Source organism: Myotis nattereri (assembly GCF_964212035.1).
Source record: "Myotis nattereri genome assembly, chromosome: 3".
Classification (NCBI taxonomy): Eukaryota; Metazoa; Chordata; class Mammalia; order Chiroptera; family Vespertilionidae; genus Myotis; species Myotis nattereri.
In genome coordinates this window covers 66,344,894-66,369,382 of record NC_138077.1, presented here as the reverse complement: position 1 = coordinate 66,369,382, position 24,489 = coordinate 66,344,894, and the positions used below count along the sequence as shown (strand labels likewise).

The following is a 24,489-nucleotide window of genomic DNA, read 5'->3' as shown; positions in this document are numbered from 1 at the left end:
ACCCAGGCATGTGCCCTGGCCAGGAATCAAACCATAACCTCCTGGTTCATAGGTCAATGCTCAATCACTGAGCCTCACCAGCTGGGAAAAATAGATGTCTTAAAACATCTACTTTATGTGATTTTTATGATTATAGATAGGTTTTATAAAGCATCTCCATTATCCATTTATATGCACCTATCCTATATAATAAAGAGATAGTATGTAAATTAACCCTCATGCCCTCACAAGATGGCTGCCTATGACCAGGCTGTCAGGGGGGTTAGTGAGGGATGACCAAATGACTGAACAAGCAAGCTGCATGGGGCAACCAGGTCAGCAGGGGGATTAGTGAGGGACAACTAAACAACTGAACAAGCAGGCTGCATGGGGTGACCAGGCCAGCAGGGGGGGTTTTGAGGGGCAACCAAACAACTGAACAAGCAGGCTGCATGGGTCGACCAGGTCAGTGGGGGGTTAGTGAGGGACAACCAAATGACTGAACAAGCAGGCTGTGTGGGGTGACCAGGCCGGCAGGGGGTGAGGAGGTCAGTAAGGGGTGACCAAGCCAGTGGGGGGGGGGGCAGTTAGGAGCAACCAGGCCAGCAGGGAGGGGGCAGTTGAGGGCATTCTGACCAGCAGCTGGGGCAGTTCGGGGTGACCAGGCTGGCAGGGGGTCAGATAGGGGCTATCAGGCCAGTACGCAGAAGCAGTGAGGGGCTATCAGGGGGCAGTTAGGTGTGACCGGGCAGGTAGGCAGGTGAGCGATTAGGAGCCAGTGGTCCAGGATTGTGAGAGCGGTCCTTAGGATCGGACCTAAACCGGCAGTCGGACATCTCCCAAGGGGTCCCGGATTGGAGAGGGTGCAGGCTGGGCTGAGGGGACCCCCCCCCCCCCGCCAACCCATGCATGAATTTCGTGCACTGGGCCTCTAGTGCAATTGTAATATGCCTTATGATGATTTGTTTCCACTTAAAAGGCAATAGAAGAGTGTTCTCACTTCTGACTACCTACTGAATTCCATTTTATTTCAAGTATTATCCTGAATAAGCAATATTTAATAACAATTAACAAAATCCCAGAGAATTTGCCGCTCACACACTAAAGAAAATACCGAAGGCTATTTTTCAGGTAGAAGATGTAATCACAAAGATATAGAAAGAAATGAATGGCAAGAAAAAGAATAAACCAAAGTGATACTAAGAAAATAAAACAATAATAAAATGCCTTTTGGAGACAATGAGGGAAGATCAATGGAATTAAGTATTCTAATATCTTTTTTCTCTAGGACTAGTAAAAGAATAGATTCATATCAAATTATATTAGGTTAAGGATGCATATTATGATCTTTAGGATCACCTCCAAAAGAATAGTAAAAGAATATATAACTCATAACCTAATAGAGGAAAAAAAGGGGGAAAGTGCTTTAATCATCCAATAGAAGGTGAAAAGGGAGCATAGAATTAGTGTGATAAATAGAAATAGTAAGATGGTGGATTTAATCTAACATACATTAGCTTATCACCTTAAATATAATTAGACATAGTACTCTATTAAAATAAAGACAAAAATCAACCTACAGAATTTTTAAAAAAAGAAGAAGCTTAACTATATGCTGCTTACAAGAGACATACTTTGAATATAAGAGTATCCAAGGGAAAGAAAAAAATCATTAACAACTCTGAGTTGTGTTTTAGTAAGTGGATGGGTTCTAATCTCATTTATTGAGCTAGAAATGGAGCAAGTTTACATGTGGTTTAAAAGTTATATTTTAAACATGTTAATTTTGAGGTGCCAAGGAGAGATATCACATTAGATAGATACATAAATTTGAATATGAGAGGGGAGATTAATAATGGAGACGAAAATTTAAGAATCATTGGCATATAATTGATATTTAAAGCCACAGGACCAGATAAAGTCACCTAGCAAGAAAGAGGGGGCACAAGACCACATCCTAGAGTAGTTCAAATTCCAAACGTTGTTCAGCAAATAAGAAGCCAGTAGAAGAGGCTAAAAAGAAGTGGCCAATAGGATGTGGTATCTTTGAAGCCAGGAAAAGAAAGTTTTTAAAAAGCATGGGATAAACCCCTCCCATTGATGTGCCAACAGCAATCAAGGCTCAACTACAACAGGAAGATAAACACAGCTCACACGGGGAGCACATCTGATGTACCCAGTTCAGATGACCCGGGAGACTGTACCAATGGGCCCCATAGGAAACCTACAACATACGGCCACTCTATCAAGCCTGGAAGGTATAGCAGCTCTACCTAATACATAGAAACAAACACAGGGAGGCAGCCAAAATTAAGAGACAAAGAAACATGTCCTAAGTGAAAGAACAGAACAAACTCCAGAAAAATGCAGCCTAACAAAATAAAATGGAAGCAAGCAATTTACCAGATGCAGAGTTCAAAACACTGGTTATAAGGATGCTCAATGAACTTAGGAGAAGAATTGGTGAATTTAGTGAGAATTTCAACAAAGAGATAGGAAACATAAAAAATGGAGAGAGGAAACATAAAAAAGAACCAGTCAAAAATGAAAAATGCAGTAACGAAAATGAAAAATACATGATAGGAAATCAACAGCACAGTAGATAAAGCAGAAAATCTAATCAGAGATTTGAAAGATAAGGAAGCAGAAAACACTCCCACCCCTAAAAATTTTTTAAAGTGAGGACAGTTTAAGAAATCTCTGGGACAACTTCAAGCATACCAACATTCATATCATGGGGGTGCCAAAAAGAGGAGAGAAAGAACACAGAATTGAAAACTTATTTGAAAAAATCATGACAGGAAATTTTCCTAATCTGAAGTAAACAGACATGCAAGTCCAGAAAGCACAGAGAATTCAAAATACAATGAACCCAAAGAGACCAAGACACATCATAATTAAAATGCCAAAGGTTAAAGACAAAGAGAGAATCTCAAAAGCAGCAAGAGGAAAACAGTTAAGTTAACTAGAAGGACACTCCCATAAGACTGTCAGCTGATTTCTCAACAGAAACTTTGCAGGCCAGGAGGGGTTGGCAAGAAATATTCAAAGTGATAAACAGCAAGAACCAACACTAAGATTACCCTACCCAGCAAAGCTATCATCTAGAATTAAAGGACAGACAAAAAACTTCTCAAACAAGAAAAAGCCAAGGACTTCATCATCACCAAACCAGTATTACATGAAATGTTCAAGGGTCTTCTAGAAGAAGAAGAAGAGAAAGATCAACAATGATGCGGGAATTTTGAACTGGAACGTGTGGTGTTCCCTGGGCAGGATGGCTTTTCCCGGACTCTTTGTCCATTGGAGTCTAAGAATGAAACCACGGACAGAAGATGGTATAGTGATGATGGAAATTTATTGAAGAACAAGTACAGACTCCCACATGGGGATGGGAAAGAATCTCACAGCACAGAGTCCCATGTGGGGAGGGGGAAAGGGTGCCACTGAGTCCCTTTTCCCTACAGTTTATAAAAGCTAAAGAACTTTGTGCCTTCAGATCCCTGCTGATTGGTCACTGTCTGGTATTCGCTGGCACCCTGCCCCGGGGCGAAAGGACCCCCTCCCTCTCTTGGGCCGGTGAGAAGCTGACCTGTCCACACTGACGTCTGGAAACCACCCCACCCCGGTGAAAAATCTCTGCCGGACAAACGGCTCCCAGAATATGACCAAACCGCAGGACAGACCGCAGGTTTCACCTGACCCTGGAAAGCCCCGACTGCCACCAGTTTCGGCCAGCAACAATTGCCTCAGAAAAGTATAAAACCTGCCCCTGCCCAGGTTTGGCGAGGCTTCTCCGGCTCCCCTCTCTGAGCCGGTGAACCCGCCCGTGTGCTCCCAATAAAGCCTGTTTAATCTGGTCTCTGTTTGGACTCACGGTTTTTCCTTGTGGCGGTGTAAAACCTAAGAGTCACTATTCCCTTCTGATTTGGTCACTATAGCAACTCCTGAGCTCAAAGGTCAAACCTCACATGGGACACATGAGGCTCTCCTCTCTCATTGTTCTCCTATTCCCTCTGGGCTTTCTTCCTCCTTCTCTTTATTCTGTAAATGTGTACCTTTTGCTACTCCCAGCTCCCTTATGAAAATATAACTTCTGCTGCTCCCAGCTCCCTTGTCTTATGGAAATGTACCCTTTTGCAACTCTGTAGCCCTGTGTTTTTTCCATGGACCCCTTAATTTTTAAAATTTCCTAAACCTGCCTATTTCACCCCCCAAAATTTCTATTTTACCCAAAAAAACTCCTTTCAACAATATAAATAAAATGGCAATAAATACATATCCATCAAAAATTACTTTAAATACAAATGGGTTAAATGCTCCAATCAAAAGACATACAGTGGTTGAGTGGATAACAAAACAAGACCCTTATATATGCTATCCATAAGAGACTCACTTTAGAAAGACACACACAGACTAAAAGGAAAGGGATGGAAAAAGATATTTCATGGAAATGGAAACAACAAAAAACTGGGATAGTTATAGTTATACCAGATGAAACAGACTTTAAAACAAAGACTATATCAAAAGGCAACGAAGGACCCAGCAATTCCACTATTGGTATTTACCTGAAGAAATTCAAAACACTAAATTGAAAAAAAACATGCATCCCCATACTCATAGCATTATTTACAATAGCCAAGATATGGAAACAACCTAAGTGTCCATCAGTAAATGAATGAATAAGGAAGAAGTGATACATACATACAATGAAATACGATTCAGCCAAAAAGAAGAATGAAATCTTGCCATTTACAACAAACACCATGTAGGAACCTAGAAAGTACTCTGCTGAGATTTAACAAGGTGATCACTTCATAAGTTATATAAATGTCTAACCAGTGTTATACACCTGAAACTAATATAATATTGTAAACCAAATCTAATTGAAAAAAAATTATTTTAAAAAAAGAAGGATGGAGGCTCAGCTCAATCAAATATTTCTGAAAGGTCAAATGGATAGAGAAGTAACCATTGAGCTAGGCAATATGGAAATCTTTGAAGTGAAGTGGTGGAGATAGAAGCTCAACTAGAATTGGTTAAAGAGCAAATAGGCGGTGAAAAATTGAAGCTAGCAATTACAGATGACTATTTCAAGAAAGTTTCATATAAAGCAGCAGTGGAGGGGAAGGAAAGAGAGATTAAGGGGAAAAATTTAAGATAAGTACTAGAGCATGTTTATGTGCTGATAAGAACTGAGTTACTAGAAAGAAGTTGATGATACAGAGGACCAGGTGGCTTACTTCAGATGCAACATCTTTGAGAAAAGGAGAGGGGATGGGATCAAGAGACATCTAGACCAGTGTACCTGGGAAGGTCCAGGGGACCATTCAAGATTTGTAAAAATAGGTGAAGCAGACAAAACGTGTAAAGATCCCTGTATAGCAAAAGTATACTGGATAGCACTACCATTATTTTCAAAATGCTAATTATTTTCAAAATGTATAAACAACAGACTCAGCAGGAAAACACCTTATACCTTTGCCCTCTTCTATCTCTGATTCTTTTCCCCTTGACCTCTTAGAATATGGATGATTATCATAGGTGATAACAAGTAGACATATAAGAGATATATAAAGATGATATAAAAACAATGGTAACTCACACTCATTCTTCAAACTCCACATCTTTAATAGTAATTAGTAAATGAAGTCATACCATAAGAGTGAAAAAGTAAATATGTACTGAATATAATGACTATCAAATATGTTGGTTTAGGGTTGACATAACAACTATTTATTATATTACTAGAGGCCAGGTGCACAAACATTTGTGCACTCAGGGGGGTCCCTCAGCCCAGCCTGTGCCCTCTCGCAGTCTGGGACTTTCAGAGGATGTCCACTTGCTTGCTTAGGCCTGCTCCCCAGGGAATCAGGCCTAAGCTGGCAGTCAGACATCCCTCTGGCAGCCTGGGAGCCCTTGGGGGATGTCCACTTGCCAACGGGGAGCAGGCCTAAGCTGCAGTCGGACATCCTTAGTGCTGCTGAGGAGGTGGGAGAGGCAGCCGTCAGCCTGGCTTGTGGCTGAGCAGAGCTCCCCCTGTGGGAGTGCACTGACCACCAGGGGGCAGCTCCTGCATTGAGCATCTGCCCCTGGTGGTCAGTGTGTCATAGTGACCAGTCATTCCCAGTCATTCTGCTGTTAGGGTCAATTTGCATATTACCCTTTTATTATATTTGCATATTACCCTTTTATTATATAGGATAGAAGCCTGGTGCATGGGTGGGGGCCAGCTGGTTTGCTGTGAAGGGTGTCCTGGATCAGGGTGACGGTCCCAATGGGGTGCCTGACCAGCCTGGGTGAGGGTCTGAGGGCCGTTCTCAGGCTGGCCACACCCTCTTCAGGGTGGAGGTCCCCATTTGGGTGCCTGGCCAGCCTGGGTGAGGGGCTGATGGCTGTTTGCAGGTTGGCCAAGCCCCCCAGTGGGGACCCTCACCGCTTGGGGGTGTGGCCAGCCTGGGTGAGGAGCTGAGGGCCGTTTTCAGGCTGCCCACAGCCCCTTCAGGGTGGGGGTCCCTGCTGGGGTGCTGATGGCCATTTTCAGGCTGGCCACTGCCGCGGGCTGGAAGTAGGTATGTGGGATTTATTTATCTTCTATAATTGAAACTTTGTAGCCTTGAACAGAGCTCAGGGCCAGCAGAGCAGGCAGGAATATTGGCTTCCTCCATTGCTGGGGGCAACCCAAGCCCCCTGCTCGCTCCAGCTCCATGGCCAACGCCTTCTTAGTTGGGTTAATTTGCATATTTGCTCCTGATTGGGGGGTGGCTGTGGCTTGTGGGCATGGCTTGTGGGTGTAGCGGGGGTATGGTCAATTTGCATGTTTCTCTTTTATTAGATTTGATTACTCACCAAAGAAACCCAGAACTTCCCTGGTCCAGAGTAAAACCCACAGAGGATGCGACTGGGGGTTGATGGAATGAAGATTTCGGGTAATGGCTCCTCCTCCTCCTCCTCCTCTTCCTCCTCCGCCGCTGCCCCCTCCTCTTCCTCCTCCTCCTTCTCTTCTTTCTTATCCTCCACCTTCTCTTCTTCCACCTCTGCTAGCCGTGTCCTCCTTTCTTCCTTTTCCTTCTCTTTCAACTCCTTTTGTTTCCTTCTCTTTTCAATTTCTATTAATCTCTTTTGCAAAAGAGACATTAAGGAGATGTAAAAACCATTACAATCATTCATTCATTTACACTATTGGGGAAGACCAAGAAAATAGAAGGAAGACGTCCTAGAGCAGTGGTTCTCAACCTTCCTAATGCCGCAACCCTTTAATACAGTTCCTCTTGTTGTGGTGACCCCCAATTTCATTGTTACAAATTGAACATAATTAAAGCATAGTAATTAATCACAAAAACAATATGTAATTATATATGTGCTTTCCGATGGTCTTAGGCGACCCCTGTGAAAGGGTCGTTCGACCCCCAAAAGGGTCGCAACTCACAGGTTGAGAACCGCTGTCCTAGAGAAACTCAATAGATATCAATTTGGGGATATATTTTTATCACTAAATTTTTCAAACCTTTGGAATAACTTTATTTCTATATTAGCCCCCACCCCCACAACTGATCCTGGCTTTATAGGCATTATTTCATTGGGTTTTTTTTTCCCCTAATAAACAGCTAAATACAGTTTCTCTCAGAGTCTAACCCTGTCAGACCAACAATTAGGTGGACTTAAGATAGTATAGTTAAGAAGCTAGGAAAATTTCTTAGCAAGTGGAATAGGGAAACTGAGACAGATAGTTAAACCGCAGTTTGCAGCCCTCTAGTGAATCCTTTCTTCCTTAACCAGGGACATTTATGAGTAAATGGTTTTCACTTCTCCCCAACAAGAGGGTAAATAGCTTAAATCACCCTACTTAAGGAGATAGATAGCAGAAATCCAATTAGTCCTACTTGCCAACCACACCCAAGGACATATGAAGTTAAGGGAATAAATCTCATTTTGGCACATCAGCATAAAACAAATGAATATTCTATTGAGATCCTCCCTTAGGACCTCTCCTAAACACCCAGCCTTTATAAAAGCCCTTAATGCTAAGGTCCTAGTGAGCTCTCTTTCCCAGGAACATGCCCAATGGGCAGCGACAAGCCAGGGCAAACCCCTGAACCTGTCCCCAAGACCCCCCCTTTTCCAGCTTCTTAGTGAGCCAAAGCAGACCAACCTAGGCTCATTTCCTCAACCCTTTCTTGTTTCACTGTCCCCAATGATAATAAACATCCTCCAGAATTCACTTGGACTTCTGTTGTGAAATTTTTCCTACATGAAGTTAGAACCCACAGACTATCGGAGGCTCTAGGCCACGCATGTCAAACTCAAAGGCTAACATGGGCCAAATAAACAAGGTTTAAGTGTATCTGGGCCGCAAAATTTTCATAGAAACATAGGTTTATTTCTATAGAGACACACTGAATACAGAGGGCTTTAATCAATGAGTAATCATTAACTTAAAATAATAGAACATTTTAATAAAAATTAATATTTTTTCTTCAACATTAACTTACCAGACACTGAATAACTGCACAAATTAATAAGTGTAATGTAAATAAACCTGCTGGGGTCTTATCTGCTGCTGCAAGGGTTCAAGAATCTGGAGAAGGGCTGCAACGTAAATTAAATAAACTAGACATGGAATATAAATTTGGGAGGTATGGGGGAGCCAGGGGAGGTTCCAATTCCTAGTGAAGTGGGCCTTCTGAATCTCTGGACCCACGGCTTTTTATTTGCTGGCCAGGCCCTTTAGGAATGCAAACAGGTAAAGTTTGGTAAACAGGAAAAGAGTATCAGGTTAGGGGAAATGCCTACAGCTGTTCAGCATCAGGTAATAATATATGCAGATTTTCAACCCCGCTGAAGCCCCAAGATCCATCAACCTTCTGATGAACTTCTTGCATAATTATGACCTGCTGGAATTTGCTTCCAGCATAAACCTATTTTTCTTGCTCTCCGAAAGCGAAATATTTCCTGTTGCGCACACCAAACAAGTCAGTACAGACTAATGACGTGGCAATCAGCTGCTAAAATATTTGCTGCTAGTACTGGTGGAGAGGAATGGTGCGCCTGTGTGTAAGGCAGGTAACAGAAATGAATACATGATTATAGCAACCAGTCATTAGCGAATGTTTTAGTTTGTTATTAATAATTATGTGTAACAGAATATTGTAAAAATTAAGTTACGAAATTTTTATTAAAATGTTTCTTAGATACCGTTATATTGGCTGAGCTGCAAAAATATTTGTTGTGGGCCACATGCCACCCGCGGGCCACGAGTTTGACATGCTTGCTCTAGGCAGACCCACTATTGTCCAGGCCCCTTTTCCAATAACACTGAAATAGTCTATGAGGGAAGTTGTTTCTATTTTTAGTAAACTGTGACTTTGGCCCTCAGCACTATCAACTGATTATTTAAAAAAAGCCCCTAAAACTGGCATTCCTAACTCTCATTTTTTACCTCTTTATTCTGCTTACCTCTCAGAATTATCTCTAATTTAACATGCTCTCATCAATCCCCTCCACAAAAACTCTAATGGATTCCAATAGTCTAAGAAATAAATGGAAACATCTTGGCTAGTATTTAGAGTCCCGGGTATTGGTCACAGATTTGCCACATCCCATCACAAACTGCCTCCCTCTATTTTACCAGTTCATTCTTCATTTCCCCCAAACACCAAAACAAGTCTGCCTTCCCCCAGGATGTTCTCCCAACTTTTATTGCCTTCCTCCTCATTTTCAACCTTTCAAAATTCTTCTCAATTTTTAAGGACTGAATGTCACCTCAAAAGAGTCATTCTTGACCTCCTTTCATGCTTCCATCAGAATCATATATTCTTTTCTCTGCATGCCCCTAAAATTCTTTTCTTTGTGCTGTGATTTTAATATCTATTCACTACTGCCTTCAAATACAGGGTCTATGTCTTATTCCTCTTTGTATTTTCTGAGCACTTAACACAGAATATTTTATATTCTAAGAAACAAAATATTAAAAGATAATGCTTCAAGGATATCTCATACCAGAATCTTAGATTTGACACTTGAGAAATGGAAACATTTTATGCACATGTCTTTGATTTCATAGGTAACTATATTGTCATCCTCCACGTCCGCCTTTATGGTTGGAAATGGAGCTTCAAGGACATAGCCATTCTCACAGAAAATCAATAAAGTACTTTCAGGCTAAAAAAGAAAGATTAAACATGTCATTTACATCAATATGTTCATTGTAGCATCATTTACAATAGTCAAAATATGGAAACAACCTAAATGTCCATCAACTGATGAATTGATAAAGAAGAATTGGTGCATATATACAATGGAATAAGACTCAGCCATAAAAAAGAATGAAATCTTGCCATCTGCAATAACATTGGTGAAACTAGAGGGTATTGTGCTGAGTGAAATAAGTCAGACAGCCCGGCTAGTGTTGCTCAGTGATTGAGCATTGAACTATGAACCAAGAGGTCATGGTTTGATTCCTGGTCAGGGCACTTGCCTGGGTTTCAGGCTCGATCCCCAGTAGGGGGAGTGCAGGAGGTAGCCGATCAATGATTCTCTCTCATCATTGATGTTTTTCTATCTCCCTCTCACTCCCTCTCTGAAATCAATAAAAATATTTTTTAAAGAAATAAGTCAGACAGAGGAAGATAAATGCCATGATTTTACTTACTAGTATATGTGGAATCTAAAAAATAAACAAGCAGAACAGAAGCAGACTCATAGATACAAAGAACATTTTAAGGGTTGCCAGAGGGGAGAGAGAATTGGGGTGAGAGGATTAAGAAGTACAAATTAGTGTTATAGAATAGTCATAGGGATATAAAGTATAGCATAGGGATTATTATAATCAATAATACTGTAATAACTATGTATGGTGTCAGATGGATACTAGATTTATCAGGGTGATCATTTAATGAGTTTTATAAATGTCTAATCAATGTGTTATATACCTGAAACTAATATAATATTGTATGTCAATTGTAATTAAAAAAATAAATAAATGCATTTAAAAAAACAATGAGCATTGTTAATTTTAAGACACTTTTCTTGCTATTACTACTATATTTTTCTATCCTTTTCTTTAGAAAATCTTAAAACAGATTATAGATGTTAACCCAGTAATCCAGACATCACTTCTATGCAGATCACCAGTATTATTATTATTATCCTGGAACCTAGTACAGCACCCAGTTTAGAAATTTAATCATTATTTAGATGGCTGAATTATCCTTTGAGCAAACTTAGGGAAATTATAGGCATTACACAAGATTAGTACTCAATACTAAATCACTAGTTGTTGTTAAGAAAGAGAGAATGGAAGATTAGAAGTGAAAATGGACGTGGGATGGGAGCAGAAGAGAAGTAAAGACCTTAGAAAAGAACTTGGTGAACATCAGAATGACTGACAGACCCAAGTCAACATATCCTATTAATAAAAGCCCAATATGCTAAGTGTCAACTAATCAACCATTCAACCAGTCGCTATGACACGCACTGACCACCAGGGGGGCAGACACTCTGACTGGTAGGTTAGCTTGCTGCTGGGGTCCAGCCAATAGGGACTGGGTGAGATGGGCTGGGCATGCACTGGAGCCCTCCTGTGACCGCTCCCCGGCCCTGATCGTGGGGTCCCTTGGCTTGGCCTGTACCCTCTCACAATCTGGAACCCCTCAGGGGATGTCGGAAAGCCAATTTCATCTCTATCCCCACAGGCCAGGCTGAGGGACCCCACTGGTACACGAATCCATGCACCAGGCCTCTAGTTCTGACATATTGTGTTATCAAGATAAGGCACCACTGTTGAAGCAAAGCTGGATATAAATAACCCAATGTTTTCAGAGGGGACTGTGGCCAACTAATTAGAGTGTGGAAGGAAGAGGGGTAGTGGGGAGAACGTGAAGCTCCTGAGGATATACTAATAGCCAAGCTGAGCAGCATCCTGGTCCCTCAATGCAGAAGCCAGGAATTGGGCTAATAATTGCGCCTGCTATTCTCTATCTGTCAGGTCACTTCATTGTGTAGTAATTAAGATTTAAGCATGAAGACCAATAATAACTACTTACATGAGAGACCGGAGACCATACTAACTGGATAACAGGTCCAGGAGTATTAATATAACCAATTGGTTTATAATCCTTTTCCACTTCAAAGAAGAACACAGTTTTATCTTTACTCTAAGAAAAATAAGAAATATCAGCCAAATATATATTATTATAAAATCAATTCCATAGAACACAAAGCAGCATTTATTAGCTATCATATATTTACTGTATACTTATTCCTACATGCACACTTATAACTACAATGATCATGTATTCCCAGATTGTTCTGGAAAAATTCTTATTGCAAATGTTTACTTCATTTTCCCCATAAAACACTTGATAAACCATATATTCCAGTATTTGGTTCTGAAAAAACAATGACCATACCTGTACATAAGATTAATTCAGAAAAAAATGTTCCCCAATGCCAATGCTCACCCATTAATGCACAAAGAATTTACATAGTCATTCTCTTCATTCTTCTCTTCTATTATGGGAACATACCTATGCTATGAAATATTGATATAGATAAAACATCTGCCGAAACCGGTTTGGCTCAGTGGATAGAGCGTCGGCCTGCGGACTGAAAGGTCCCAGGTTCGATTCCGGTCAAGGGCATGTACCTGGGTTGTGGGCATATCCCCAGTAGGAGATGTGCAGGAGGCAGCTGATCGATGTTTCTCTCTCATCGGTGTTTCTAACTCTCTATCTCTCTCCCTTCCTCTCTGTAAAAAATCAATTAAAAAAAAAATATATATATATATATATATATATATATATATATATATATATATTACATCTTGCATGACTCCCAGCTGAAATTTTCTATTACTTTAAAATAAACATTAGAACTCAAATTGTAAGAATATTTTAAAATGTCATGCACAGACCATGCTGAAAGAATATGAATACAAAGAAAGCAAAATATGGGTAAGTTCTTAGAAATGAGCATCACCAAATAAGGCATCATTAAGTAGGAAGATTAATAAGGCAAGGTTAACCATCAAACATCAATAGAAAACGAAGAAAATCTACCACTCACCCCTGTGGCTAGAATTTCTCCATCACGTTCAAAAGCTAAAGCAGTAACCCGAGCAGTATGGGGTTTGAAAACATGTTTCAAATGAAGATCTGCATCTGAATATTTCTTCCGGCCTGCAAAAACTGTGAGCTCTTTTGGATCATAAAGTTCAAGAACTCGAACAACCCCATCTTCAAATCCTATAATAATCTGTGCTCCGGTGAAGCTTATCTTAGACAAAAATTAAATGCAAGAAATCTGAAATTAGTTGATTAGGGAAGTTATACTATGTTACATCTGTATTTTATTTATTAGTAGACTTAAATCATTTAATAACGGCTGCCCATTGGTAATTCCTTCTTCCACTTTCTGGTAACCTCCATCTATTCTAGGATGTCTATGAGATGGGTAAACAATGGCAGGTCAACCACTCATGAGCAAATGTTGGAGGAGTGTCTGTCAATTACATGTCAGGCGCCTACCACCAGCAACTCAAGAATGAGCATACGCAGTCTCAGTGCCTGCTTTCACAGAATGTATGATCTAGTGGGGAAGACAGACATTAATTAATAAATCACACAAATGAGTGAGGAATTAAGGACTGAAATAAGTGCTAAAGGAAAGAAACTTATTCCCTGAGAGCATATAACAAAGAAAGCTGACCTAGACTGAGGACTTTCTGAAGGAAGAGATGGTGGAGCTGAGATCAGAAAAAGGCCCAGGAATTAATGAACAGGAAGATGGCAGAAGCACTTCTGGGAGAGGCTGTAGCTTGTGCAAATGTCATGTGTCAGTAAAGAATGGAACTCAAGAAAAAAGTTATAATTTGACTAGAGCAGACTGAGTAAGGGAGCAATGCATCCACAAGAGGCTAGCGAGGGAAATAAGCAGGCACCATGTCACAGTAGGCATAGCCTTCATCCCAAGAGTAGCAGGAAGTCAACAAAAGGTTTTTAGTGGTGGGCTGGGGGTGGGCAGTGACATGATCAGATTTGCTATTTTAGAAATGTCATCCTCACTGCTGTGTGTAAGGTAGATCTGAGATGGCCTGATGGAATGCAGGGCGACCTTTGGGAGTCCTTTGAAGAGATGACTGCCATACTCTAGAAAGGTGACGGTGGTAACGTGGTCTGAGGTGATGTAGTGGAGAAGAGGGACATAGACACATTTTAGTAAGAAGTGTAATGGCCCTATTGGTAATGAATGGACATGGGGAATGAGGCAGAGGAAGGTGTCAATGACAACTAAGATATATACTGAGTCAGGAAACACTGGAAGAAGCCAGGTGTGTGTGTGGTTTGTTGCTGCTATTGTTTTGGAGGGAGGATAGCTGGGGGCAAGCAGAAAGTCATTAATTTAGTCTTGGCTATGTTGAGTTTGGAGTCCCCTGGAGATCTCAAAGCAGAGATGATATATCATCTGTAGTTTAGAGGAGAAGTCTGGGTTGGGAATATAAATCCAGCAATGCCTGAAAGTGCTAAATATGCTGTCTTAAGGCATTCAGGAGAAGGGCAATAGCCTTGGTATTCTCTCTTTAAAAAAAAAAAAAAACAACACAAAAAAAACATTTGTATTGATTTCAGAGAGGGAAAGAGAGAGAGAAATAGAAACATCAATAATGAAAGAGAATCATTGATTGGCTGCCTCCTGCACACCCCACACTGGGAATCGAGCCCGAGACCAGGGCATGTGCCCTGACCAGGAATCAAACTATGACCTCCTGGTTCATAAGTCAATGCTCAACCACTGAGCAACACCAGCCAGGCATCCCTGGTATCTTTACAGCAGCAGTCGCCAATCTTTCAGATCCCATGGACCACCAGTGGTCTGCGGACCACTGGTTGGCGATCGCTGCTTTAGAGCACAGTGATCATGCCTGAGGCCAAGCAATTAGGAGAATATTGGGAATAAGAAAACTGTACCCCACTCAACTCCAGTGGAATGTTGTTAATTCAACAAATATTTACTAAATTTCTAAATGTACCAGTAACTGTAGAGGCCCTGGAGGTACAAAGAGTAGGTATGATTGTCACCATGAATAACACAGTCTTGCCCTGGTCAGTGTTCCTCAGTGGTTAGAGTGTTGGCCCATGTACCAAAGGGTCATGGGTCCAATTGCTGGTCAGGGCACATACCTGGGTTGCAGGTTTGACCTCCAGCCAGTCAAGGAGCATGCAGGTCTCTCTCACATCAATGACTCTCTCTCTTTCTCTCCCTTTCTCTCTCTCTCTCTCTCTCTCTCTCTCTCTCTCTCTCTCTCTCTCTCTCTCTCTCTCTTCCTCTCTCTCTCTCTTCCTCTCTTTCTAAAAATCAATGGAAAAAAATATCCTCAGGTGAGGATTAACAACAAAAACAACAAACAGCCTATGGAAAGGATATATAATAAAGCAAATCATCTTAGTATGTTGTGCTAAGTGCTGTAACAGAAGTATATACACAATCCTTAACAAATAAACAAAAAAAATGACAGAGGAAGGAACACTTGGCTGTATTTGAAGGTGGGGTCACAAAGGGCTATGCAGAGGAGATGATGTTTGACCTTAGCTGAGTTATCAAAAATGATGTGGAGTTTTCCAGAAGGCAAGAGAATATGGAGAAGGGGCATTTAATTCTAGTATAATATCCATATGATCATTACTTGGATGTAAGGCTAAAACAGGAAACATTTTATGGACATCACATAACCATCTCAATAAAACGATCTCATTCAGTTACTTGGGCTGTATTTTAAAGACTTTAGTAAGGGTGTAAAAAGATTAGAATAAAGAGTGAGCCAGGTTTGGTAACCCAAATATTTGTGGTTTCTACTTGTTTTAGCCTAATCATTGTTCTGCCTCTATTCCCTGGCCTAAATTCTCCTTCTGATCTTGATCCCATTATGAAATTCCCCTCCACTCCAGCCATCTCCACATCTACTTTAAACTTGAAATATTTTGTATTTTATTTCAACCCAAAACAGTAAGGATAAAACATTCCCAAAATACTCCCATGACATTTTAAAAACATGGCTGCAAATTCTTTGACATGCCTCCCATAGAGCGATGGGGTTTAAATCCCTCTCCCTTTAATCTGTGGCTTCCAAGGCTGGGAAGGCCAGCAGCTTCTGCCTTGTCTGTTGGGACACTAGATCTTGGAGTCCCGACCTTCTGTGTAAGAAGTGTGTGACTGCCCTGAGGCCCCCATACTGTGATGAAGCCCAAGCCATAGGAAGGGGTATTAGGTAAGCACTCCTGCTGATATCTCGGCTTAGCCCAGCCTTCAACTCAGGTGCCAGACTTGTAATACAGAAGCCTTTAGATAATTCCAGGACCCAACCATTCAAGTCTTCCCAGCTGAGGTTCCCAAAACCATGAAGCAGCGATAACCCATCCCTGCTGCCACCTGTCTGAATTCCCACTCTACAGAGTAAGTGAGCAAAACAAAATGATGGTTGCTCTATACCACTACATTTTGTGATAGTTTGTTACACAGCAATAGATAACTAGAAAAACTCCCTGTCTCTTCCTGATTTTCTTCTATAGCTCTTATCATTATCTGACATATCACAAATTTACTTGTTTATTGTCTGTCTCTGCCCCTTGTCTCCCACTATTACTGTAAGGTACAGCAAGGGCAGGTATTTTTGTCTTTGTTCATTGCTATAGTCCTAGAATCCAGAACAAAGCCCAGCACCTAGTAGGCATGCTGGAAATAGAAATAGAATGAATGAAATCAGAGCCAGGCAGATAGAGGATATATACAAAAAGTTCTGTTGTGTAATTACTTTGTAACATGGAACTATTACTAATCTGCAGGTAGAATAAAAATAGATGTTCATTAAAACAGGAACAAAATCACAATAGTAAGGTCATCATATGATATCTATCACATTCTAAGTGAATAAACTAATTTAAAATGATTATTCTTCTCTGAAATCCAGAATCGAAAAATATCTGTATTTCTAAGAAATAGCACTGTATACTATATTTATTAATAAAATCTAATAGAAGTTCCTTATAATAAACTTACCAGACGAGGTACCCAAGCAAGAGCTGTGCCTCCTTGTTTGAATTTCACTTGAGTCAAAAAATTTTTGCTAGCAAAATCATAGATTCGAACAGAGCCTATAGAAAGATAGTTTTAAAAGAAACAAATGTATATGTAATCCTTTTTTAAATAACCTTGGCTCACTTCACATGTTGAGAATTTTAACAAGAAATTTCATAAATAACTACATCCACTGATAATCCAATAACCTTTCCTTAGTCAAAAATTTCTATGTATACCCTTGCTGGTGTAGTTCAAGGGTTAGAGCATCAGTCCACTCACCGAAGGATTGAGAGTTTGATTCTGGTTGGGGAGCATGCAGGAGGCAACCAATCAATGTGTCTCTCTCACATCAATGTTTTTCTCTCTCCCCGTCCCTTCCACTCTCTCTAAAAATCAATGGAAAAAATATCTTCGGGTGAGGATCAACAACAACAAAAAAATTTCTATGTATAGTGTTGATTGGCTAACTTATAAACATGTGTAATACAGAAGACAAGTGGGAGTTCTGTTTTAGATGGCGGTGTAGGTAAATGCAGTAATTGCATCCTCCTTTAACCACATTAGAATTACAACTAAACTACAGAAGAACCATCATTCTGACCTGCCTAAAACCAAGCTGAACATAAGTCCTACTACTAAGGATATAAGAAGCCACATCAAGACTGGTAGGGGCAGAGACTTAGAATGGGTCCCACACCCAGGTGTGGCAGATAAAAATCGGGACAGATATTTCAGCTGTAGAGGACCCCCTAAAGAAGAAGCAGTCCCAACTCCATCTCAGGCCTCCCAGCCCAGGATTTCAGAGCTAGAAAGAGAAGTCCTCATTAACTTCAGGCTGTAAAAACCAGCTTGGGTTATGGCTGAGTGAGACAGAGTCTCAGGCGTTCCCCTGAAAGGGCCCACACACAGACTGACTTGCTCTGAGTTCCAGTGCCTGGGCACCAGGGATGTACAGGAGGGACTGAGTTATGTGGCCTGGAGGTGAGAATTGTAGGGGCAGCTTTCTCCCAGACAGAAGTGCTGGCAGAGGCCATTGTTTCTTTTCTGAGCCCTGCTCCCACTGAGCCAGCAGGCAAGTGCCATATTTGAGTCTCTGTCAACTTGTCCCCATTTGCCCCACCCTGGCGATTACCTGAAACCCCACCCCACCCAACTTGCATACCCAACCCAAGCCATTTCCAGTGGCTTTTCCATACAAATGACCTGTCTTGGATCATGCATCAGACTTTTCTAAAATCTCTCAAGCAAGCAACATCTGACCTTTCCCTTGCTATGTACCTCTTGTAAGTGGCTTTAGGCCCAGCACTAGTGATATCTGGCCTTGGTTCATAGGTTGGTCTCTCCTGGGCACCTCATAAGTGCCCAGCATAAGTAGCAGTCATCTGCAGGTCATTGTGTAGCTCATACCAGGAGGCCCTGGGCAGGGCACAGGTTGACCTTGGCCTGCACCTCCCAGGAGGTCTCAGAGCCAGTGCACCTGGTGGACAGCTTCAGACCACATAAAAGCACAACCCAACCTCCTCCATGAGAACATACGTAAGGGATGGACTCAGCAGGAACCAGAGTAATGATGAAGTCCTGTTCTGTGGGGCCAGCCCCTGTAGAGCTTATCCTCCATGGTGATCAAAGCCCTAATCTAGTGAATAAAATAGACATGCAAGTCCAGGAAGCACAGACAGTCTGAAACAAGATGAACCCAAAGAGGCTCCACACCAAGACACATTATTATTAAAATGCCCAAGATTAAAGACAAAGAGAGAATCTTAAAAGCAGCAAGAGAAAAGCAGTTAATTATCTATAAGGAAGCTCCCATAAGACTGTCAGCTTATTTCTCCACAGAAACTTTTCAGGCCAGAAGGAATTGGCATGAAACATCCAAAGTGATGAAAAGCATGAACCTACAACCACGATTATAATAGCCAGCAAAGTTATCATCTAGAATTAAAAGACAGATAAAGAGCTTCCCAGAAAAAGCTAAAGGAGTATATCACCACCAAACCAGTACTACAAGAAATGTTAAAGAGTTTTCTTTAAGAAGAAGAGGGAAAAAAGATCCAAACATGAATAATAAAATTGCAATAAATACATATCTATCAACAAGTACTTTAAAGGCAAATGGATTAAATGATCCAATCAAAAGACATACGGAGGCTGAATTGACAATAAAACAACACCCTTACATATACTGTTTATAAGAGACTCACTTCAGAATAAAAGACATACACAGACTGAAAGTAAAGGGATGGAAAAGGATATTTCATAAAAATGGAAGCAGAAATTAAAAAGCTGGGATAGCAACACTTATACCAGATAAAATGAACTTTAAAACAAAGGTTATATAACAAGAGACAAAGAAGGACCCAACAATTTCACTTCTAAGTATTTATCTGAGAAAACCAAACACTAAATTGAAAAGACATATACATCCATATGTTCATTGCAGCATTATTTACAATATCCAACATATGGAAACAACCTAGGTATCCAGCAATAAATGAATGGGTAAAAAAGAAGTGGTGCATATATAAATTGAATATTACTCAGCCATAAAAAACAATGAAATCTTGTCATCTGCAACAACATGGATGGACTGAGAGGCTATTGTGCTGAGTCAGACAGAGAAAGACAAATACCATATGATTTCACTTACATGTGGAATCTAGAAAACTAAATAAATAAATAAATAAATAAATAAATAAATAAATCAGAAACAAACTCATGTATACAGAGAACAAACTGATGGTTACCAGATGGGAGAGGACTTGGGAGACTGGGTAGAAAAGGTGAAGGAATTAAGAAATACAAATTGGTAGTTACAGAACGGTCACAGGAATGTAAAAGTATAGCATAGGGAATATACTCAACTAGAGGTTTGGTGCATGAATTCGTGCACTGGGGGGTCCCTCCGCCTGGCCTGCACCCTCTCACAACTGATAACTGACTAGCAGATCAATTTCCCTTGCACAGTCCACATAGATTCCCCATAAGTCAAGAAGGAAGAAAGGAGATAGAAAGGAAAAGAACAGCACAAATGTAGATAAAACCAAAATGAATAGCACTTTCATGACTGATGTACTGACTGTGTACTCATTTTAATCTCACAGTAACCATGGCTGCTGCATTTTGTGCCCTCTCCCCACCACAAAGACTCATCTCACTGTTATTAAGAGGTTCCACTTTTGGAAAAATTCTCAAATGCTTTAATCAAACACATACAAAAGATTGTATTGAAAACAAAACAAAAAGGACAGCTATATTTTAATTAAAGTTCCTACTTACAGTCCAAGGCAGTTGTGGCCATAAGGTAAGTGAGAGGAGACATAGCCAAGGCTTCCACGGCTCCAGAATGGAAGGAGAAGAGGCATTCTGGATCTTGGGTCTGATCATCAAAAGACAGAAATTGTATTAGGTCTCAAAGATAGCTTAACGTAGAATTAAGGTCAAGTTTAAAGAAATACAAATAGCACCCTGTAACTACATGTGTGATTTTATCTGAATAGAAATAAGAAAAAGCATTATAGGTTAGAAAAAACGCTGGACTTTGGAATTAGGAGCAATGGAGTACTGGCTGTGCGATTTGCACAAGCCACTTTGAATGCCAGTGTCCATTTCTTCATCAGTAAAATGATGGCAACTGCCTGCCTACTAAATAGGATAGGGGTGAGGACTACACGAGATAATATAAATGCAAATGGCTCATGTTTATGAAAACTGTAAAGCACTCTATGTTAGCCACTGTCATTGCCACTTTTCTGGTAACTTTTGCTATGAGGTAGACCTTTTTAAATGTACAACAATAATTAAAGAAGAAAGAGAAAGAAACAATATGAATTCTCAGGAATCAGATATCTTGACCAAGTTTTTGATGGGAACAATGATCAATTATGGAGAGAAAAAAGTATCTTTTAATAAATAATAACAAAGATTATTATAAAAATTAGAAAAAAATAAGAAAATATGCAACTTACAATATTTGAAAAACTGAGGTCAAGCTTCCATATGGCTCCATTGGAATCCTAAAAAATTAAATACCTAATAAAATTTTGTCTTATCACTTTGAAGTTTTACCAAATTAAAATAATTTTCTTCCTATGATTTAAAGTAAGGACAAACAATAATACTAAAAACATACACACACACACACACACACACACACACACACTAGAGGCCCAGTGCATGAAATTCATGTGCAGGTACAGTGCCTAGACCTGGCCTGTGATCAGGGCTATCTTCCCCAGGTGCCCACAGCTGGCCCTGCTCCCCGTGGCCACCCACTCCTGGTTCCCTGTGCACTTTCAGGTGAGCGGTGCCTGACGGCCGGGAGAAGGGACCGAGAGGTCGGTTGTTGCCACCTGCTCGCTGGCCCCGCCCCCACCAAGGGTGGCCATCAGGTTATTAGAGCCTGCCGGAGGGAAGGGAAGGGAAGGGACCAAGAGGTGGTCAGTGTGCCTCATAGTGACTGGTCCAGAGGTCTTTCTGGTCATTCTGCTGTTAGGGTCAATTTGCATATTACCCATTTATTATATAGGATGTTTAAGTGTGCCTAAAATGTAACTAAATCAACTTCTATATATCTTAGAACACAACCACACTGTAAACACAGCAATCTCATTATACTTGTAGTTAGTTTAACATAATACAAATGCTCCTAACAGGTTTTCTGTGTATAAAATATATGTCAATTAAAATACCAAATTCAGGAACTCTTCATTCAGGTATCAGTAGTAGTCTTAATAGTAAAATGGACTTATAATGACAATAAATTATAATACCATTTTAAGTTTATGTCCAGGTAGTTTTAAAAGAGCCAAGAGGGAAGAATGCAATTTACCTGAGCCAACCAAAAGTTATTTCCAGCTTCGCTCATTTTTATCATGGAGAAGAGTTTAACATTCTTGTCCACTTGAAGTTCATTGATGGGCTCAATCTCTAGCAATCCAGTCTCGTCTACAATATCAGCAGTGTCTATGGTCTCAAAATCCCATATCTCATAAAATTAATAAGAAAATACCTTAGCCATACAGCAGTTTCTGAATTTGTTTTCTAAGCCAGAAAATAAATACCGAGACATTTCTTTGTATTTATAGAGATTTTTGAGAAAATACAACTCTGATTAAGAATTCCAATTTTTGCCCTGACCAGTTTGGCTCAGTGGATAGAGCATCGGCCTGCAGACTGAAGGGTCCCAGGTTCAATCCCGGTCAAGGGCATGTACCTTGGTTGTGAGCATATCCCCAGTGGGGGGTGTGCAGGAGGCAGCTGATCAATGTTTCTCTCGTTCGATGTTCCTAACTCTCTATCCCTCTCCCTTTCTCTCTGTAAAAAAATCAATAAAATATATTTTTAAAAAAATAATTCCAATTTTCCCAATGTAATCTGTATTTCAAGGTTTCAGACAGGTCTTTTTGCACATGGAGTGGCTATCAGGAATAAATGGTTCGCTTGTTCAGCAAGACACCTAAGCCCTGTTTTATACACATACACTAGTAGGCCCCTGGAAAGGGGAAATGGAACTTCTTGCTTAATAATTCAAACACCATCTTCATTATGAGCAGAGAAAATGAATGTAGATGATGTGTTCATTAGAAAATATTCCTCTTCCTTATCATAGATTTAAACTGTACTGTCCAGATAAGGATTGTTGTTCTTGGGATAGGAGACCAAAAAGCTACAGGAAGGATGAGGGCGCACAGTCACCTCATGTAGCAGAGAGACTCGGAAGGACTTCCTCTGTGAAGTGCCAAGCCCAGTCTGGATGGTTCTGTTGACACACCCTGCCATGTCCTGGCCTCAATAACTCAGACTCTGGGAGGATTGGTGTTGTCCCATAGATTAGCCTTGTGGTGGGAGGCCCAGGTCTTAGGGCCAGACTAATGCCTGGGAGTGGGGTCAATTTTTCCTAATGGGAGTGAGGAGATGAGGGTGGACTTTGAAAAGAGAAGCAACCTTAAAAATTAACAGTGTCCATGAAGGGATCCTCTGTGAAATACTCAACTTTTCTCTTGAGGATTTCTTCCATTTGGTACAGTGAATATACTGTATGACATAATAAGGACATAAACTATCTCTCAGGGTAATGAGTAAAATCTTACAAGATTAAATTTAATATGGTAAATGTAAAAAATTTATACTTGGGTTCAAAAAGCCAATGGTAAGAGGCAGAGGATATGGCATAAACAGTATATTAGACATAGTACGCTCTCTAGGTGTCGACAATGACCAGACTATTTAGGATGCAGTCTTATTTCTGGTAATCATACATCCTAAAGAATATCCAGAGAACACTACCACTTCCTTATGAAAGGCCTGGGAAGGAATCTGTACCAAGAAATCTGTACCAGGAATCTTTTCACACAAAACAAATCAGGAGGCTCCAAATTTGTCAGCAGTAGCAGGGTACACACACAGTGGTGTGACCACAACCAGGAGGAGCAACCTTCCAGCTTAGCCCACACTATGGGCAAGAGAGTGTCCAGAGGTGAGTTCACTAGTGTCAGGTGCAAGGAGGAGGGTGCATCCATAGCCAAACCCTCTCATCTCACTTTTGAGTATATTCCTGATTAGTAACTCAGGAAAAAATAACCAACAAGCCTTGGCTGGGTGGCTTAATTGATTGGGGCATCATCCTGTACACCAAGAGGTTGTGGGTTCAATTCCAGGTCTAGGTACATAGCTAGGTTCCAGCTTCGATCCCTGGTCAGGGCTCAGAAGAGGCAACCAATTAATGTCTCTCTCTCTCTCTCTCTCTCTCTCTCTCTCTCTCTCTCTCTCTCTCTCCTTCTTCCCACCCTCCCTTCCTCTGTCTTTAAAAAAAATCAATAAAATCATATCCTCAGGTCAAGATTTAAAAAAAAAAGAAAAAACAACAACAAATGTTTGGCTTTTGTCCCTAGAAAATGACCTGTTCATAGCGGGCATATTAGAAGAACATCTGTGTCCACTGTTTACACTGTGATAACATGGGCTTTCATTTTCTGAGGCTACTATTTCAACAACAAAATCAACATAACAAAAGATCCCCTCAGCAAATTTCAGAGCTCAGATGCTGTAAATTAATTTTGACTAGAATTCAAATATTTACCATAAGAAGAGCATTCTTTAAAATGAGTTGGCCCTGGGAGTAAATGGCCACTAATTTTCTTCATAAAGTGACCTTTGCGAGAAATAAAGAATAAATAGAACCAACTGGGTGATCTGCAAGGCTTAGATGTGGATGCTACTGTCCAAGAATCAAGAAAACTTACCCTAACCCATCCATCTGACCCAATGGTGATAACTTCCCCCTCGTCCAGCATTATCTGATTGATGGGGCCCTGGTGACAAAGTTTATTTCCAGTTCGAGTGAGCTCGACTTTGATGAGGCCGGCTTCCCAAACCAGCATGTTGCCCCATTCTGACCCAGACAGCACCTGGCAGGTGTGCACAAAGGAAGGAATG

General features: G+C 40.7%; 1 protein-coding gene across 1 annotated transcript in view; it reads right to left on the bottom strand.

Annotated features, from left to right (window-relative positions):
* The window catches only part of CFAP44 (cilia and flagella associated protein 44), a gene marked incomplete at its 3' end in the record, with an annotated part of 124,576 nt that overhangs the window by 65,349 nt on the left and 34,738 nt on the right, over positions 1–24,489 (bottom strand). Inside the window, 9 exon segments of the mRNA XM_081085985.1 lie at positions 6,829–7,098; positions 9,979–10,140; positions 12,024–12,134; positions 13,045–13,254; positions 17,032–17,126; positions 20,332–20,431; positions 21,021–21,068; positions 21,884–22,039; positions 24,297–24,461. Of these exon segments, the coding sequence (XP_080942111.1) occupies positions 6,829–7,098; positions 9,979–10,140; positions 12,024–12,134; positions 13,045–13,254; positions 17,032–17,126; positions 20,332–20,431; positions 21,021–21,068; positions 21,884–22,039; positions 24,297–24,461 (1,317 nt within the window).